General features: G+C 38.8%; 1 protein-coding gene across 1 annotated transcript in view; it reads right to left on the bottom strand.

Annotated features, from left to right (window-relative positions):
* Positions 1-21326, bottom strand: part of hsd11b2 (hydroxysteroid (11-beta) dehydrogenase 2) — a 65629-nt gene that overhangs the window by 4320 nt on the left and 39983 nt on the right. Inside the window, exons 2-4 of the mRNA XM_060837762.1 lie at positions 5412-5624; positions 2936-3121; positions 1560-1697 (exon numbers count right to left, since the gene is read on the bottom strand). Of these exons, the coding sequence (XP_060693745.1) occupies positions 1560-1697; positions 2936-3121; positions 5412-5624 (537 nt within the window). The remainder of the gene's footprint in view (positions 1-1559; positions 1698-2935; positions 3122-5411; positions 5625-21326) is intronic.

Genomic DNA, 21326 nt, shown 5'->3' on the forward strand with positions numbered 1-21326 from the left:
GAAATACTGAATAAGGTCAGGAATCTACAATCTGCCATGCTGGGAACAAATGAACTAAAACAGAAGATCATTCATAATGAATCTATGTAGTATCTATCTGTGAATGTTCTTACAGCACACATAAAATTTATAATCCAAGGAGTATAGCTGAAGTATTGTGCCAGAAATTTACTTCATTATCTAGTAGATGGTAAACATCGCATTGCATCTCTCTAAAGGTGAACATGTTATCCAGGCCAATCAGTACATAGAAGGGGTCCAATGGATTCAGTGAGTTTTGTGAATATTGGCTTGGTGGATAAGACAATTTCCATTCTTCCTCACTGGTGAAATATTCTGCCTACTCTGTGGGGCTCATTGCTTACTGGAATCAGAGCACACTCTTCCAGTTAATGTTGCATAGCACTGCCAACTGTCAAGTGATAAGTGCCAGATGTGGTTCAGCCTTCTGTTCACTTGTCTGAACAATCACTTTAATGAGCACTGAATATTCCCATAAGCTGTTAGCTTTAATGCAATTACTTCAGCTTTGGCCATTGAAAGAAAATCATCAGGCATACTGTCAAACAGAACATAAATCACCCAATCCTCCCCAAGTTCCTTGTCCATTTTACAGTTTGCCTGTCTATGCAGGAGCATTCTGACTTTCAGTACTGGGTACATTAAAAAAAAGTATGACGTCAGTTCTGTTAAAACACATTTATTTTTGCTCCTCCAAACAAACAGTGAAAAATGTGGACTCGCTGTGAAAGGGGCTTGACAAGTATCTGTGAGTAGAGGGCACTTCCAGTTATTGGAGGGCATCACTAGTTATCAATCAAGAGAAGTCCCAGCATGTTCTGGCACTTGCTCGATTGTTGAAGGGAGTCAAAAAAGTGTGGGCAGGGCTTTTCCCCCAAATTTGTCTCAGGTCTTTTGCCTTTCTGCAGAAAGGTAGTTAGCAAGATGTTTCCTAGAACATTACAGCAAGGAAAGAGGCCATTCTAATTGTTTTTCTTTTTTCAATTACTTATCCCTCTTATTTTTAAGAAAAATAACCACTGACTTTGCTTCCACCCCACCACCTCCCAGATCACAACAACTTGCTGCACAATAATTCTCAACTTCTTCCTCTATCTTTCGTTTGTTATTTTGAATGGGTTTCCTCTAGTTGCTGAATTGTCTGCCAGTTAGTTCAAAAAAGATTGGAGCAGGGAGAGGATTAGTGGACACATTGGTTCTTCATACTGACAATTGCTCTTCTGCACTATCCTTCTCACTGTGACTGATAAAATAAGGGTTACACTTTTCTAGGTTCTCCTTGTGTAGCACGTTCTGCTAGAAAGGGCGCAGTACTATGAGAAAACTATTTGTCTCTGGTTCATAATGAGCTGAACAAGAATGATACACATTTTGACATCTTTCTTCCAAACGCCAATTTTGTCTTTTTGAATTATTAGTGGAAATTTGAGCAGCATTCCAGAGCTGCAATCATATTAAAGACTGACTACTGGTGCCATCAGGAATTAAGGAAAGTCCACGTTATGCTGGCTTTTGCCTTTACACCAAGTAATACCTACCTGTTTTGTAAAATGCAGGAAGTATGGTGCAAACTTTCACTCCCCAGTGTCTCAATTCCAGGCGTAAAATGTTTGTGAATAGGGTGAGTGCAGCTTTCGAAGCTCCATAAGCCGCTAAAAAGGGTAATGGAATCTCTCCTAGAAGGAAATGCACGATGAATGATTAGTCACATTTTTATTAAGTTGCATTAAATAAAATGTAAATGAGATTATTGATTAAAATATTTATTGATGTATTATGCTATTAGAGATAACTTCGAATGCATACTGTATGAAGTTATTCCACGTTTACAAAGTGTCACTATGCATTCAATGTATGTATGTTAGATGATTCATTTATGGCAGAGATACTGTTTTGCGATAGCACAGTCAATATAGACCAGTTCTATATGTGGGGCAAGCAGGAAAATGAATTTAAAGCAGCAAAATTGATAAACTTTGATCTTATTAAATGATATAGCTGGCTCAAGGGGCCAGATCACTTAATTCTATATTTTGTATAATCTATTTTTAATTTAATAAAAAAGTTAACTACCATGATAAAAAAAATTATATACCATGAAGCATTGCAGTATAACTACATTGGTTAAATATTAATATTTCACTATCAAGCAGGAACAATATATTAAAGAAAGATCAACTGGGAAGCAGTACATTTATGGATGAACACATTTTCTTCCTATAATCAGTCACTACAGGGAGCAAATTTCAAGAAAACCTTGTCTGCTCTGTCACCATCACACACAAAATCAGTCAAAACTTGAGAAGAGGTATGGCAGTTAATGAGGCACAATGGAGAAGCTCAAAGGATATTTATCCCCTGGGTTTCTATCTCAATTCTTAATTGTTTTTCTCTTATTCTTTCATTGGATTGTGGGTGTTGCATTGGTAGACCATTCTTAATTGCCCTTGAACTGCTAAAAACCACTTCAGAGATTAGTTACAATCACATTGCTAGAAGATTTGGAATCATTGTAGGCAAGACCAAGTAAAAACGGCAGATTTCCTTCCCTGGTGGACAACTTCACAAATCAAATGGGACAATCAATAATAACTGAGACAGATTTATTAATTGAAGTTAAACCCCACTAGCTACCAAGATGGGATGTGAACCTCTGTCAAGGGCATTAGCTTGGTCTGTTGAATTACTAACTCAGTGCCCTTATCATTGTGCCACCCTCTCATATTCAACATGTGTTGCAAAAACCGTGGAACCACTAGTGTTTGTCACCAGGTTCATCAATTGCTAGAATATATTGACCACCCAGAGGTTGATTAGACTCAACAGATTTTGGAAATGGGGAATAAGACTTTCATATAATTATATTGAACTTAGTGTATTTCTCAGATTTCTCTAACAATACATTAGAGCTTACCCACTGGACTGGAAACATTGACAATTCTGCCTTTTGCTCTACGTATCAGAGGAAGGAAGCCTTTTGTAATTGCTATTGCACCAAAGAAGTTGACCTCCATGCAGCCTCTGTAGTTGGACATGGCAGAGAGTTCAGCATCACTAATGTTGAAGCAAATTCCAGCATTGTTCACCAAACCCCACAAACCTGAAAAAAAACAGTACAACATCTCCATATTAAGGCTGCTGCAAGAAGTCATGGCTCTGTCTAAATCTAGATTTGAAGTTAGAAGAAAGGTATAGCCACTTGAAAATTTTCTTCAGAGGAAAATGATGGGCAGTGCACCCTCACTTTTGAGAAGCTGGAAATGCTGGATGTTTGTAAATAGAGCAAAGCTTATACAGGAAAAACATACTTAATGTTAAATCAAGAGCTTTTCTTTAAAAAAAAATCAACCTGCATATTTTTTGCCTTTGAAAGTTCAAGACTTAAAATGCTAAGTTCCAATTGGCATAAATTTGGTTGATGGCCTGTACTTGTTTCTTGATGAGTTGTGGGTTTTAGGGTAATTTAATTACCCTAAAATTAACTTTGTTAATTGTAACTGCTTGAGAAAAGAAAGAGAAAACTAGCATTCACTGCATGCCTCAGAACTGGAACAGTGATCCACTGTGCTGCTGGGCAGCTCTGACCCAGCCTATTGTCATTAACCTTTTGAACAAGGCCACACTTTCGAGCAGTGCTGTCACTGAAAGCCAATGCCGACATGCTGCACTCAGGAACAGAATTTGCAGGCCCAACACAATGAGTTCTTGATTTTGAATGTGCCATTCTGGAAAGTTCGGAAACTACCTTGAATCAATAGATTTCACTAAACCAAATAATTCACTGCAGTGGATAATATTGATGCCAAGAGCTCATTTAAAACAGAAGGTGACCGATGAGAGAATTAAGCAGTAAAGTTTGCAACAAGGTAATTGAATCCCATTTGTTTGATCAAGAAAGAAATAAAGTATTCTGCTATTACTTAAGAGCTAAAAATAAAGGGTCACAACTGTCTCCTGCTCCTTTACAGTCATGTTTCTAGTCAACAGTTTGAACCACAACATTTGTCAAAATGAACTATGCACTCAGCTTGAAGAACAAATTGCAATAATCTAACTTTCTTTACTGTGGGTATGGAATTGGTTATCTGAATTCCTCTGCTCCATTTATCCATTGTATCCTTCACTCTGAATCTGCAGCACTCCAGTCTCTCAAGCTTAACCCTGATATTTGTCATTACATCTGCTGATGAGGATGGAACTCTGGCTGTTTGGGTATTACCTTCCACTTTGTAAAGTTTGAATCACCTATGCGACCGTTTGCTCCCGCATCACGACTCCACCAACAATTAGCATTATGTTATTTCTGAGATTATAACTCATCTTAAATCAGCCAGAATCTTCCTTTCAACCCCAAAAACACACTTTTTCTGCCTTTCCAAGACCTACACAAACGACTGCCATTGTTGAAGTCTGCTCTTGTCCCAGAGAATTAACATCTTCCTATCATGACTATTTTTTTCTCCCTTGCCCAATCTCTCTCCATCTCGTTTCTCTCAGCTACTTTTTCCTAACATCTACAAACAGCATCCTTACCAGAATTAATTAGGAAAATATTTTCTCAGCTCTGCAATAATAAAAATTAAAAGAAAAGAAATACTCCAACTGCTTTTCAGTGGGGAAATATTTCACCTTCCCAAAATGTGTCATAACTCCAGGATCACTATAGATTTTCCATAAACAGAACAGGAGCAGGACTAAGAGGCAATGAGGGAAGACACGCAGAACAAGACTTAAAGATGCCCACCACTTTGTAACGTCTTTTCCAGGTTTACAGACTTTGCCATTAGCAATAATTTGTATTGTGCTAACACTGCTGCCATTTTTGTGTTAAAACACTGCTCAGGGATTTCCTTTCCTTCATCAGATCAAAAGGCCTCGCAGACTGGATTTAGAACAATCTGCATACCACTGTAAATGTAAAATTAGCTGGCCCTACAGTTTATGATGAGATTCTACCATATTTCATGATGGTAAAACTGTACAATGGAAAGTACAGGTATGATGCCTCTTAATTTATTTTAAAATGGCAGTGCAGAGAGAAAAAAGAGAGATTGTCATTAAGACATACCACACCATTAGAAACTTAAGGCGTTTAGCGTATGCATGATTAGGTAAGTGTCTTTACATCTTACCATGTATTCAAACAGGGAGGTGCTCGGTGAGAAACTATTAGGGTACAGTTTTTGAAAGGGCTGGATGTCTATGATTTACATATTTAACTGTGTGGTCATTGAAGGTGGTCTCAGGTGAATGTCATTGGTCTCACCATTATTTCTGATTCAAAGACTTGCCCATTAAACTAAAATGAGTGCAGTGGACATTGCATTATTCTTTAAATAATTTGAAGACTACATTCACACCAGAATATTCAGGCTAATTATACTTATTACCTCTTTCCCCAAGTTTCTCCTTTGTGATTTGCAAAGCTTGTTCAATATCCTCCGGTTTAGTGAGATCCATCTGAATTAAGGTAAGTTGTTCTGAGCACATCTGTGACAGCTCCTTTGCTCCTGGTCCATTTTTATTCAGCACTGTAGCAAACACTTCAAAGCCCAGGGAGTCGAAATGTTGAGCCATTATCTTTCCAAAGCCCGAATCACAGCCTAGATGTACCACATTGTTAAAAAAAAACATTTTTTTTAAAAGAACAACAGGCAAATCACTCCAGTTGTAAAATGAAACACAACTATTCGAGTAAGCTTTTGGTCAGGCCTGCTTTGGAGAATAAGAACTGGACTGGTATGGATGAAATTAATAAATCACACAGGACAGGAAACATTGGGATGCAAGTTATTTACAGATGTCCTAATACTATTGGATAGTACATTCAGCTGGAAATAAGGAGCTCATATAGATTAGAAAATCAAATTGATAAAAATAGTATAGAGAACCAACACTTACAACTCCTAAGAATGTTCCACAGAACAATGTCCCAAGGTTGACAAAAGAAGAGAAGGGGTTAACATGGGACAGTCTCAGAATATTAGATATAACATTCAGGACTAAGAGCAGGAGGAATTGTTTCACTGAAGCTTTTGAAGCTTTGGAATTCTTTACCCCTCACCTGTCCCCTAGTGTGTCTGATAAGTTGTTGAATAGATTGAAGGCTGAGATTGTTGGTAGATGCCTGGACTTCAGGGAATCAAAGGACATAGGGATTAAAGATAGGTGCTACTTAACTTCAAGTTGACACTTATTAAACTGTACTGTTAGGATTACAAATTTACTGTCTCTTAATTTATATTGTGCTTATCCCAATCACCAGATGTCTCAAGCACAATGTCGGAAATGGAGCAGTTAATTTGTGATGAGCAAATAGCTTTGTACAACATCTCTTCTAAAAGGTTTATTAAATATCTTTGAACCCCTATTTTTTCATAACTCACTCCTCTACAACCCAGTCTCATTCAAAGCTGTGAGTATGTTAACTAACTGCTGCTGGCTCTGGCTTGTTAACCTGATTTCTGCTAGTGGGGGAATCAGCTATTACACTTTAGTTTGGAGCTGACTGTTTGGAGAGAGTATTTTCATTGTGCTAGTTTTTTTTGCTTTTTTTCATATTGCATGTTTAGCAAAAGAAAGACAGCCAAATTCTCCATGAGAAAGCAGATAATTGTTTTTCTTTTTATTTTGAAGTAACATTTAATTATTGTCACGTGTAGCTTGTTACAAAATGTCATGAAAAGTGCTGTCTCATGTCACCACTCTCTGGAGCCATTTTAAAATTAAAAAAACAAAATATTGAATATAACAGCGAACAAAAGAAGGTTTCCAACTTCACAGTCCTTCTTAAATATTAATCGTGGGCCATGGGTCCGGTGGAGTACTCGTCGTGGGCCATGGGCCCGGCGGAGTATTCGTCGTGGGCCATGGGTCCGGTGGAGTACTCGTCGTGGGCCATGGGCCCGGCGGAGTACTCGTCGTGGGCCATGGGCCCGGCGGAGTACTCGTCGTGGGCCATGGGTCCAGTGGAGTACTTGTCGTGGGCCATGGGTCCGGCGGAGTACTCTGTTGTAGGCCATCGGGCTGGTGGAGTACTCCGTCGTGGGCCTTGAGGCCAGGCACGAGTCCCCTCCACCACACTGCGCTGCTGGAATGAAATTCACCACTTTTCGGCGCCATCTGGCCTCCACTGACATAACTAGCACCATCTTGGTTACACACTTGATTACAAAACCGGAATAAAAAAACCCAGTAGAAATCAAGGAAACAAAGCCAGAAGGAATGAGAAACATACAGATATTAAAGTCTCATTTAAGCCTCATCTCCATGCAGGCACCCGGGCCAAGCACAGCCTGGAGTCACGGGAGGAGCTGAGTCCTTGCTGCTGCTAACACCATTGCCTCAACTGGATCCTGGAACAGGCTCAGGTAGGGCCTGCTCACAGCCTCTGGTCGCTAGGTCCCTCACTGGATCCCAGAACATGCTTGGGCAGGGCCCATCACCAATGCTTTGCCAAAGCAAAATACTTTAAACAAAAACACTGGAAAGAAAAAGCAAAAAGCCAAAAGAAAAGCATAAAAGCAAAAGAAAAGCAGACGGAAGTGAACAAACTCAGGACCTCAATTACAATGCTGCTTCTCCGTTGCCATCTTGATGGCATCTTATCATCATTACGAGGAGACGAATCTAACAAGTATGTCCAGTCACCAAGTACGAGAACTCTATCCCTCTGCCCATCTCAGATATTCCTGAATCTTTTTGATAACATTTGCTAAAATCAGTAAGTAAAAGTTCACATCATCTCCCAAGCCATGAATTCAACTGCATATGGTCAAAAATGATAGCATTTTGTGTGAGTAAAATGGGTACCACAAAGTTACTGGGTTGTAGTGTGTTTGAGTGTAAAGATGGGGTCAATGGGAACCAGGGAAATCTCTCTGCTGGAGTACTTCACACAGAGTACAAAGGAGGATGGCTGAGATTGGTGAAAAGTAGCTGAAAATGTGTTGCTGGTTAAAGTACAGCAAGTCAGGCAGCATCCAAGGAACAGGAAATTCGACGTTTCGGGCCAGAGCCCTTCAAAATCAATCATCTCATCTCCCGGATTTCGTTAGAGCATGTGTTTCAAATCAACCTGTTCAGAGACTTTATTACACAACTTTGGAGCACGTGAGAGTTGAAGTCAGGCCTCCTGGCTGGAAGGTTGGGACACTACCACCGTATTGATTGCCGTGTTCAGTTACCATTTGTGACTCTTTGGATACTGAAGTTGTCTGAACCCACTTGCAGCATGGCCTGGACAACATTTGGACTTGGAATGATCACTTTCAAACAGTCAAGTGCCAGGCAATGACCACATCTAAGAAGATAAAAAAAATCTAACTATCTTCCTTCGATGGAATTTCCTTTGCTGAACGCTTCACCATCAACATCCTGGCTGTTAATATCGACCATATAAATACTGTGTCTATCAGAGTAAGCCAGAGGTGGGAATAGCTCACCTCCCAACTCCCCTGAGGCCTGTCTACCATCTACAATGGCACAAGTCAGATTGTACAGAATACTTCCACTTGCTTGCATGTGTTCAGTTCCAGCAACACTCAGGAAGATTGACACCATCAAGGTAAATTGCCTTGCTTGATCAATGCCCCCTCCACCAGCTCAAACATTTAGCCTTTCCACCATTAGTGTATAGTGGCAATAGCACGTCCCCTTTTCAAGGTGCACTGCAGTAACTCACCAAGCTTCTTCAACAGGACCTTCCAGACCAGTGATCTCTACCAGCCAACTTAGAGGATAGTACTCTTGCAATGAATTCTCCTTATTGTTTTGCAGCTCACAAATCATTGCACTATGCATTTATTTTTAAAAAGTGGGAAGCCTTCCATTTGCCCACTGATAGAGTTCAGCACTTAAAGATAAGTTGCCATAACTTACACTCTGACCATTATTTTTACTTGAAAGATTGAATGCTATTATTTGTTTAAAATGCTCTTGGGAAGGGTGCATTTCTAGCAAAGCCAGAATTAATTGTCCATCCTATTGGTCCTTGAGAAGATGGTGGTGAGCTGTGTCCGTCACAGTCTGCATGCTGTAGGTACATCCACAGTGCAGTTAGGGAGGGCGTTTCAGAATTTTGATTGTGATTGTGAACAAATGGGTATAAAAAAAACTATATGTTGCCAGGCTTGAAGGGTGTTCAGTCACATCTGTTGCCTTTGTCCTTTGAGGCTGTACAAGCTACTGGTTTGAAATATGCAGTCAAAGAAGCCTCGATGAGTTACTACACTGCATTTTGCAGATATAAAAGTGATTGCTAATACATGTGGCTGATGGACATAGTGAATGTTAATGGTGCTGGATAAGGTGCGGATCAAATAGACTATTTTATGTGGGATGGTGTCAACCTTCTTGAATGTTGTTGGAGTTGCCCTCCCCCAGGCAAGCAAACAGTAATTCTATTGCATTGTTGACATGTGGATTCCTGACGAAGGGCTTATGCCTGAATGTCGATTCTCCTGCTCCTCGGATGCTGCCTGACCTGCTGTGCTTTTCCAACAGCACACTCTCAATTCTGATCTCCAGCATCACTTTCTCCTCACTTTCTCCTCGATCATGGACATGCAGGATGAAGGAACCATAGCTGACACACAGCCTAGCACATCAGTTGGTGAAAGAGTAATGTCATTCATTTTGAAATTCAAAGACTTCTTACAAAATAAGTCACTTTGTCTCTCTATATATTTATCCCCAAACATTCATTGTCTTCTCTACCTTCAGAAATCAGACTAAGACTATAACTCCGTTATCTTGTCTACATATCTGTATATTTACATTTGTGTCTCAGTGCTTACCTTTGGTGTGCAATGTGGTTTCTACTTTCCAACTCCTTGTTTCTCTCCTTAGAACGGGCAAGTTTCCACTCTGCGATGGGAATGCTTTTCACTTTGGGCAACTGCCCTACTTCTGTTGAGTCATGATGTGGCCCAACCACTATTGCCTACTGTTTGGGATCTGCATGCATTTCTTTAGCTTACCTCAGTATTGTAAAACATTCCTTACTTGTCGGAGTTTTGGCCACATTCACTAATTCTAACAGAAACAGAAAAAGTCACGCAACACAACTATTTACACTTCATGTGGAAATTATTGAACAAACGTTTACCACCACTCAGTAACCAAGGAAGCTCTCAAAATGATTACACGGACCTCCACTTTTTAAATTTGCAGAGTGTTTGTAAGCACCACCAAGATGACACAGCACTGATACCTGCTGCATGGAGTGGCTCCTGATGTTTGCTGCCTTCAGCTTGGCAGTGAATCAGCCAGAAGGTTGGATCAGGTTGCTGTGGTTCCAAAGGGATGTACCTGGCCGTGATACAAAAAAAAACTTTGGCTGGCAACCAGTCGAAGCTCTGACCCGGGGTCAGCTTCAGTATGAGGAAGATGGTGAAAAATGACTATATTAAGAAGGAAACCCAGGGAAAGTCGCAAGTAAAAAGGTGAAGGAACCTGCAGCTCAGAAATAAAAAAAATTGAGAGTATAAAAATCTGAAGCCAAAACACCCTGAGAGCCCACCAAGTCTCTTTGACCAAAGCAAGACCTCAACAAAATGATTGAAAATGTGTTGCTGGTTAAAGCACAGCAGGTTAGGCAGCATCCAAGGAATAGGAAATTCGACGTTTCGGGCATAAGCCCTTATGCCCGAAACGTCGAATTTCCTATTCCTTGGATGCTGCCTAACCTGCTGTGCTTTAACCAGCAACACATTTTCAACTGTGATCTCCAGCATCTGCAGACCTCATTTTTTACTCAACAAAATGATCCCTGTTTCCCGGTTAGGCTTATTCACAGAAGAAGTTTATTCAAATTAATACAACAGCAAAATACTGCTGATGCTGACTTTCATCTGAATGTAACATTTGTTAAATCCTTGTTAAATCAGCCATAATAAAACGGTGTCTGATTTCACTTGGCCTGTTTGTGCATGCGTTTTGAACTACCGGTAGATGACATTTGTATGATTCAGTGGTCTTAATGTTGATCAAAAACACAAAATAGGTTAAAGTGCAAATGGGTAGTGGGTCCACCTTCCCAGAAATTGTGCCAATTACCCAGTTGGAATAAACTAATTAAAGATTTATTATTGATTTTAGCTATATGTGGCTACTGATTAATGTACTGCTTACTTTGTTTGCTGCTTCTGCAGGGGTGATTTCAGAGGGAATAGAACCTCAAATCTCCTCAGGTCCTGCTCAGCTACTCACTGCCTTTTGCTAATAACCAGGCACTAGTGTTTTGACAGACCTTCAGTAATCCCTGGAGGAAGATGACAGTCTTCAAGGCCCATTCAAGGTCTCACCCTCCTGGCCTTTATACCCGAAGAAGACCTTCTTGCAAATTGAATTCAAGACCTTATAGCAGACTGAGTGGGTGGAATCTCAGCTATTTAGCTGCAGATAGTATGGCAGAACCACTTGCTGGTCAGCAAATCAATATAAAATTGGCAGGTTTTCTGCCAAATTGCATTTATCCCTTGAAAAGGATTGCTGTTTGAGGTTGCATTGGCATCTCTTCAGATTTGACAATCCATGATTCCTCTCAGTGATTTGTGAGACAGCTATCAAGTTTAAATCTACAGTTATCTTTTGGCTTTGTCCTCTCCCTTTTAAAATACAGTTGTAAAAATTTAATATCTCCATTAATAATCCAGAGTTAAGATCTGATATCACAACAATGTAGCAAATGACTTCAATCTACAAATAAATTGTACAAATCTAATGGGCACCAACATTATGTTGGAAGAATTCCTAAAATCTGTTCGAAATAATTTTCTGGAGTAAAATGATGGGGAACCAACTAGGGCACAGGCTGTTTTTGATTTAATATTATGCAATAATATATAGACCATAAATTGGAAGATGCTGGTGTTGGACTGGGGTGTACAAAGTTAAAAATCACGACACCAGGTTATAGTCCAACAGATTTAATTGGAAGCACTAGCTTTTGGAGCGCTGTTCCTTCATCAGGTGATGAAGGAGCGTCACTCCGAAAGCTAGTGTGCTTCCAATTAAATCTGTTGGACTATAACCTGGTGCTCTGTGATTTTTAATTTTGTAGACCACTAATAATCTTGTTACAAAATAACCTTTCAAAAATAGTGAGCATAGTAGGATACAATTTTCCACAAAATTTGAAAAAGATAAGGGTCTGTTTCCATGCTGTACATCTCTATGACTCTGTATGGTTCAATCTGAAACTAGGTTCTTAACATATGATGGTCTAAAGTGGAGGTTTGCTGTGGAGCATTGGAAAAATACATTAAAAAGTATGATGGTAGGTGGGGAACAGCCAATATTTTAAAAAAATAATATTCAATTTTCAAAACAATGTGTTCCTTAGAGATGAAAAAAACTCAAAGAAAAACAAGAGAACCTTGGCCCATAGGTAACTGTAGATACAGTGTTTTGTCAAAGGAAGTGGTAAGAGGGGAAATATTTCAAAAGGAACCGGAGGGACAACCTTTATGTACCAGAAGGTGGCATGTGTATGGAACAAGCTGTCAGAGGAAGTGATAGAGGCGCATATAATTACAATATTTGGACAGGTACACGGATTGAAAGGTTTAGACAGATCTGGGCCAAACACAGGCAAATGGGACTCGTTTAGTTTGGAAACCTGGTTGGCATGGACAAGATGAACTGAAGGGTCTATTTCTGTATTGTATGTCCCTATTATTCTAACAGGCTGATAACATGGCTTAAAATAGGTAAGCCTGAAGATTGAAAGATGTTTAAAATTCAGCAAAGTACTAAGAAATCGATAAAGAGAGAGAGAATAGAATATGAATGAAAAATAGCAAGAAACGTCAAATTATTGGGAGGGTCAGTGTGGACTTGTTAGACCAAAGGCCCCATTTCCACACTGAAGGGGTTCTATATAAAACAGATTGGAGGTGAAGTGATTTGAACAGCAACTTCTAATGGCCATGACTGGAGCAGTTCAGGAGAAAGTGGGGACTGCAGATGCTGGAGATCAGAGTCAAAAGGTGTGGTGCTGGAAAAGCACAGCCGGTCAGGCAGCATCTGAGGAGGAGGAGAATCAACGTCTCCCCTGTTGCCAAATCTCATGCGTTTTCTGTGTACAATACCAGTGCATTATAGTTTATTTACAATTGTGGAAAAAATGTAAAAGCAAGAGGGCACAAGTGGCACACACATCCAGTTCTATGGTGAGGAATGGCATGCCACTGACAAATTTCGACTCGATAATGCGGGACCAAAATTAACCATCACTTGAACAAGGATGGATTAAAGAAGAAGAGTCAGCATGGATTTGTTACAGGTAAATCATGTTAAACTAATTTGATTGAGGTATTTTTGATGAAATAACAGAGAAGGTCAATACCAGGTCTTATCCTTTATATAGATTGTATATAGATTGATTACAAGCCAGAACATAGGTTTGCCAGCAACATACTAGCCCATGAAATAAAAGGGCAACATGGATACAAAAGGTGGCTGAGTGACAGGAAATAGTAATGCTGAGTGGTTGTTTTTCAGAATACCAGAAGATAGAAAATAAATTCACCAGTACAACCAAGTGATAAAAACAACGTGGAATAGAAATAGGTTTGAATATGGCACTCAAAGTGGAACTGGAAAAGCACCTGAGAAAACATTTGCAGGGCTTGTGGGAGAAGGACTGGTGGGGCTGTGCTGCAGAAAAAGCAGCAGAGATGACAAGCTGAACACCTTTGTTCTGTGTTGTAATAATATTTTGATCCTCAGTCTGGAAGCAGTCAGAATCAAAGAGATTTGCTCAGGTGCCCAAAGGATATCAGCTCTGCAGAGTGAACCATGCACACAGGATACAGACAAACACAGGCAAGAGAGAAAGGATAATCTAAAAGGAATAGGGAGCAGATGCTATTACACCAGTGATATGAATGCAATTATCATCATCTTGTTATAATATGGGGTGGTGTCTGGCTACAAACCACTGGTGGTTGTGATGAAGTGCTGTCACCAATTCTCCTGTTAGTCTAAGGGATGGTTAATAGTGGTGGAGAATAGACCATGATTAAATCTCAGCAGAGGAGGATCTGGTCTAAGATAATAGAACACAGTTTATTACATCACATCTCTAATCACAGATTAGATGAATTCTTAGGCATTTTAACTATTTCTAACAACATTAGGTAAAACACATGCCTCTCTATCAGGAGACCATGCCAGAGTCCTGTTTGTCTGAACTGCCCAATGTTCTATCTTGTAGCCATGTCATATCAACATGGGCAGAGTTCCAGTTTAGCTCACTGATTAACCCTTTCACGTTCATTACCTTCATCAACAATACTAAGAACCAACTAAAGGAGAAAAGGAAAAATAAATGACATTTAATGAAAAATGGGCTTGTAAAAATGTTGACTGCAAAGATAGATCACATGATGTTAAATTTTGAGTTTCTGGGTTTTACTCCTGAACCTTAGCTGGGTCCATCACCATCAAGGAGGTGAATTGTGCTGGAGAATCTAAGCAGTGCTGAAGAAACCAAGTCAGGCAGGTGATGTTTTTATCACAAATGGGTCTTAATACAGGGTTACTAAACCAGCAGTTATTGTTTGTCCCTAGTTGCCCTTCAGAAGGTGGTGGTGACCTGCCTTCTTGAACTGCTGTAGACTGTTGCACGGTTCAATCAAATGAGGTTTCATGCTGGCCAGAGTACTGTATCCAAATGATCTTGTATATGATAGTAGCTCAAGAGTTTGAGAAACTACCTTGGGTAAAACTGTAATGTACAGCAGTGTAGCTAGTGCTTCAAAAAGGTCAGGAGTAGTCATCTAAATGTTTGTCTAGAGAGACCAGTGTGCCCTGAATATCAAGAATTATCCCATGATGCCATTCAAGCACAGACAGTGTATATTTCAATAGCGCCTTTAACATAGGAAGGCATCCCAAGTGTCCTTTACAAGGAGGAGCGTAATCAAAGAAAAACCTGTCATGGTGACAAAGGAGGAGTCATTAAGAGAGTTGACTAAAAGTTTGGTTGAGGAGTTTGGTTTTTAACATTTGCTCAACCAATGACTTGGTGAATGATGTAGAGAGATGCGCAAGAAGCTGAAGAACATTACGGAGAGGGAGGGAAGTGACATGCCCAGTTAGTAATGGAGAGAGAATGCTCTATGGACAATAACACTACAACAAGATTCAGGAGGTCAGCCAACCATTTGATTCAAAGTCATTAAAGTAAATTTTCCTGCCAGAATCCCTAATTGTAGATACCACTGCCATTCCCAGTGACCCATTCTGGTAGTCGGTCACTCTCAAGATAAAGAAATGCTTTACACTGAGTTAACTATTATACTGCCTTGTCCTATTGGCCCAGGGTATCTGAAAGTGCACTTCTCGTTTTATTTGATCTTTTTCGATTCCCTGAATATTCTTTAAAAGCTAAAGCAATTGCTAATTAAACTGTTTAATAATTATTGCACTTCATTTAACAATAACATGGATTTTTAACATGTGATGGAAGAAGAATTCTGCAGGGGTTTCCCAATCTCCCGCCATTACTTTGATGGAAAAAAATTGTGAATTGGAAAAGAATGGTAAAAACAGCTAAGCCAAGCGATCTTTGAGAAAAGATGAAGACACAGAATACTTTTCAGGAAATTCTGCCCAGTGAAACTCTGACGGAGTACAATATTGTAGCTCTTCCTAAAAATATGATGTGTTATGGTTCAGATAGTTTACTTTAAGTGACACTTATTTCAGCAGTTCTTATGTGCACTTTAGCTTCAAACTAAACCAAAATTAAGCTGAACACAGGCCAAATGCAGAAATATCGGCTGCCTAGATCATTATTTTGAATATGAACCATATGGTATGTTTAACAAAAGATTAAAAAGCCAACAATTAAACGCACAAATAAATCTGATAATGCGGCCAATTAAGCTGTCTACATTTATTGCTTTGATCTGTGCTGGATTACTTTGAAGATTGAAAGGATTCTTATTTTAAAGCGAAGGCAAAATGGGCTTTTGTCTTATGATTTGAATTTTTAATAAGGAGGAAGCAGGTTATTATAAAGTCCACTGATCTTGTCAGGAGCATTTGATTAACTGCTACATAAACTTGAAAGGAACCCTGCAGGCAGACATTCTGAACAAAGTATCGCAGTCAACAATATTTATTTAATACTTTCACATCAAGATTTAGGAAACAGAATCCAATTTTAGAAAAAGAACAAGAACGTGTAATAATCAGTCCTAATCTTACAGCAGGTCCCTTCATTCTTGTCTCTTTGCTGCCAATAAAGTATTTGATATGGTTGTCAAACACCATGTGTATGGAGTTTAATATAAGTGTTAAGCTCTTGTTCTGCTAACTGCTCCATTATGATTGATTGTGGACGTAGCTGGTTTGCAAAGCAGTTCCAGCAGGATGTAATGACAACAGAAGTCCAGCAACAGTTGTTAATTGTGCCACATTTTGCATCCTTTCAAAGTCAGCAATGTTACATCAATGTCAACACTGGTGCAGCCCTAACTGCTGCAATACTGCAAAGACAGGTTCATGATGTATGGAGCATTTGTGGAAAGAAAGCAGAGTTACCGTTTCAGGTCCACTGATCATTTGTCAAAATGTTCTCACTGGACCTAAAACTTTCACTCTGCTTTCTCTCCACCAATGTTACCAGACTTGCTGAGATTTCCCAGCAACTTCTGTTCTTGTTTCTGATTTCCAGCATCTCCAGTTCTTTGTTTTTTTGTGTAAAGTATGGAGTAACCTTAAAACATAGTATGGTGCACCTGCAATATGGAACATGCCAGAAAGCATGAATAAAATCTTAGCAAAGTTTCTTGGTTGGAGCATGAGATAAATTCAGAGAGGGCACCCTGTTCTGAAGTCTATTCTTCACTAACGTGAGCCATTTAACATTACCATCTGAATAATCAACTTGAAGCCACCATAAATACATTTACAATGACCACAGAAGTGTTCACACAGCAGGAGTTACATTACTGCAAAGCTTCTGCTCCCTTAGGATGGATGCAATAAATTTATTAAAAGACATGGTCCAAGGTATCACAGGATATTAAGTACAGAAGGATTCACTTTATTTTAGTAGGATTGCTTTACTTTTGTGAAATAGAGACTACATGGATCCTACAATGTAGAGTGTGGAATTTCAAAATTTTATTCTGATACCAAACTTGGGAGTTATGGCAAAGAGAGGACGATACACGTCAATTGCAATGTGACATAGCGATACTGGTAGAAAGGGCAAGCATGTGGCAGATACATTTTGGCAGGAGACAGAGAAAACAAAACAGACTTAATGGCACAATTCTAAACAGTATGTGCAGGAGCACAGGGGTCTGAGGCACATAAGTATTAATCTTCAAAGATGGTAGGACATATGGATAACTTGATTAGTAAAGCACTTCGAACATTGGGCTCCATTAATAAAGGTAAATTGAATGAACATTTGAAGAAAATAGTTTGTGGGGCCACAGTGATTGAATGGGGGAGGGGGAGGGGGATTAACCTGGGTTGAATTACCTCCTTCTGTGAAGCAAATGACTCACACTGATGTGATGTGCTCACCCCACAGCATGCTGATCAAAATACCTGTAATCCCTGGATTGTTAGAATCTCTGAACCACAAAGACACTAAACTACCGACTCTAGTAGGACCAAAAGCCAGTTGATGATGGCTAAATCTCCATTGTATAAATAGCCAACCCCATTGGCTGACTGTATTGTCACTGGCTGACAGACTGTCGTTTTCCTTCAGCTCACTGCAGACTGCTCCCCTTTAACTTGCACATATCACTATTTACTTGAAGTTCATGCAGTGCTTTTGTTATGGAAACTGTTGGCAAATCCTGCAGGTCTGACATTGACATGGCAAGGTGCAGCCTGGTGACATGTCCAGCTCCTGACTGAGGGAATTCCTGTTCAGTGCTCCACAAGCCAGGTGATGGACATTGATAACTGCTAGTGCAAATTTTACAATGATTATGACAATGTAAACATTGAGAATTGATGTTCTCACCTTTAAAATTGCTGGAATTCTATGTTTGTGGTCAGTACCAAGCACTCTTGCCCCCTTGCTGACCATACAAAAAACAAAGATCATAAGGGCTGCTGGTCACTTCAGAGAGAAAAAAAACACATTGCAAGACAACTTCAGACTTAACCAAAATTCACTCCCTAAATTATGTAATTCACTTGGACAATGTGTGCAATAGGAAACAAGCATTATAATAATGATCCCAGTTGATGGTTCTACTGGATAAGTGACAGTGATAGATATTTCTTTTAATTGTATTTTTTAGTTGATTATTCATTAAAACATCACACATGGCTGCAGAGTTTCTTAAACATCAGAATGTGTTCATGCTCAAGATGAGAATGAAAAAGAGGGCAAACCAAGCTATCTAGATACAGAACACGGTTAGAAAACTCTTAAAATACTCAGTAAAACAAAGCTTTAGCCTATTTCTAATATCAACACATTACAATGATTCAAATCCAGAAAAATTACACTTGCATAATAAATCTGTAAATCTGACTTAATTAGCTGATTCTTCCTAGTTTCTAACCCATGAGCTATGGAATCTTCTTACAATAGTCACGAAACAAAACTTAGACTTTCTCAGCTTCTAGTAACCTGCCAGTTTTTAAACTGATTAAAGTTTGGAAGTTCCTCAAATTAAAAACATGTTTCCTTTACTTATTTTTTAACTGCTCTGAAAAGAAAAAAAAATCATTTCTAAGAAAAAGTATACTTGCTTCTGACCACAATCAGATCTCCTCTGAACTGCCCTAATACTTTCAATTTCTGAGTTTTCTAACTAAAAAAAAACTTAATGATTCTAAACTGAAAGTTAGTCAATAGTCTTTGATATTTATCTGTCATAATCACCATAGCACAAACAAGTTTCTATTAAATACTCCAGGGGCTCCCTCGTTTTCTGACGCATAATAGATTATGCCACTGTTTCAGAAGAACTGTCTGAACTAGTAGAAGGTTTCTAAAATCTTTTATAAATTAACAATCACACATGCCACAATTTTGAAATCCAAACTCTAAAACAGCTGCTAAGATGTAATTCACACATTACACCTACCTCAAAGAAGGATGAAAATGTATTCTTAAGAAGCATTTTCATTTCCTATCACCAAAGATTTTTTAACCACTATTTCTGCTACATTAAAATGTTGATATAAAACAATGCGTATCATGCCAACCCTATTTTATGTCAATCCATTTGGCCAATTTCATTTAGTTTCTTCATTTGTTCTATTGATAAAGCATCAGTTATAAAACTGTCTCTTCTAGATTTTCCTAAATTGTATGGCTGCAGGATTAAAACAACTAAGTTCTTGTCACAAAATTTCTCCGAAAGATATTTAAAGCTTATGGCCTCGATAAAAAAAACAGCTTCTTCAGCATTGTTAGCTGTGTAGATTTCAAACTAATGTCCAGCCATGCCAAGACACAATGTTCCTTTCTCTATCACTGAGTATTTCTATTGGCATGGTTCATTTTCTTTAAATATGATTGACAGGTCTTTCAACCTCTATTTCATTTTCTTGCAGTAAAACAACATACATATTGATATCACTTGCATTAACAGCCAGTTTGAATAGCCTTGCATAATTCAGTGCTGCTAAAGCCACTGCAGTTGTCAAGACAGCTTTCAAGGTATCATTCTGAATTTCGTGTCCATTCAAATTTGCTGCCTCCCTTTAGCAAATTTGCAAACATAATCGCTGAAATCTGAAACAAACTTCATGCCAATATATTACAAAATCTTACAAGTTCCCTACGCATGGGAAAAGAACCAAAACAATCATGAATTCCATTCTCTAAGTACTTCTTGGCCTTGTCCCACAGACTGGCCCAAATAGGTTACTTTTGAAAACTCACTTTCCAAGAGATTTATAACTAGATTGGCTCTTTGTAACTAATCTCGTATAGTAGTTTGTTCAAGTGATGTAAATGGTCTTCACATGTTTGGCTGAGAACAACCAAATCATTGCTAACCATACAATCACAACAAGATTTTATTGATTAATTGTTGGAATGTCGCTGTTGCATTTTTTCTTCCAAACGCTTCATTTTGCATTGACAATGTCTATCCAGTGTTACAAAAGCAGGTATTGCTTTGGCTCAATTAGTCAATGCAACTTGCCAATATCCTCTCAGCAAGTCAATTTTGGTGACGAATCCTGAACATCCAATTCTTTTAATTCAGCTCTCTCATTTTGGAATAGGATATGAGTCAATTCTCGATTTTCAAAAACTTTATCTAATAACTGCCCAAAAATTTCAAGTCACCTTTTTGTTTTTTGAATAGAATTAGACAATGAGAATCTATGGGCTTGACATCTAGTCATAACGGATTCAGGAACCAAACAAAGATGTTCATCTTCCAGCACACATTTCTTTCAGAATCATAGAATTATATTTTACTTCTACTGGTTTTTAACTTTCAATATTTTCAAACCAGTAAAAAAATCCAACCACACCTCAGCATTCACAAGTCATTCCTTAATCCAACTCTATCAGACTTGTTTGTAACTGTCAATAAGATTTTCTTCTTCTTTACCTCCTCTGAAGATAAATGGCATCATCAGGCAGAATCAGTGACCGATTGCTCCAGTTTCTTAATATCTTTCTAAAGTTCACTTCCTTTATCTGAAGTGACTGAAGTGAGCCCATTCTTTCTTCTTAATACATTTTGAGGAAACATTTTTTTTGTACTTCCACTACAGGTTTGATACAAATTTCCTTTCCTTATGCTCCCTTTTCTATGGATTCCTGAGGTGTACCTACACCTGCAATCACTCTCTTATTTAACTTCCAGCAATTGGCTCTTTCGTGTTTAACTTATTACAATGTTATTTTCACTAATTTCACTTCTAGCCTCTCTTTTTTAAACATCCTTTTGTTTGCTTCCTAAAAATGAGTACATCTTTCATTTGCAGATTTTTATTCCTCCAATTCACTTGTAGGCTCTCTTATGACCATCCCCCACATGTAAATGTCAGTGGGTATCCACCAGAACTGCTGTGCCTCTTATTTTTGATACTTGGCACTCATCGTTTTTTTTTATTTTAGGACTGTTGTAATGCTATTTCTGATTTGTTCCATAATCATAACTTCCCTGACATTCCCCAAACTTCAACAATTGAAATTCAACAGGATTGAATCCTGTGTCCACAAACATCCATTCCCTCCACCACGGACACTCGGTACACATGCTGCTCCTACTATCTTTAAGATGCAGAGCAGAAATTCACCAAATATTCTGACAGCATTTTTCAAATACATGACCAATTCCATC

Source organism: Hemiscyllium ocellatum, chromosome 17 (genome assembly GCF_020745735.1).
Source record: "Hemiscyllium ocellatum isolate sHemOce1 chromosome 17, sHemOce1.pat.X.cur, whole genome shotgun sequence".
Classification (NCBI taxonomy): Eukaryota; Metazoa; Chordata; class Chondrichthyes; order Orectolobiformes; family Hemiscylliidae; genus Hemiscyllium; species Hemiscyllium ocellatum.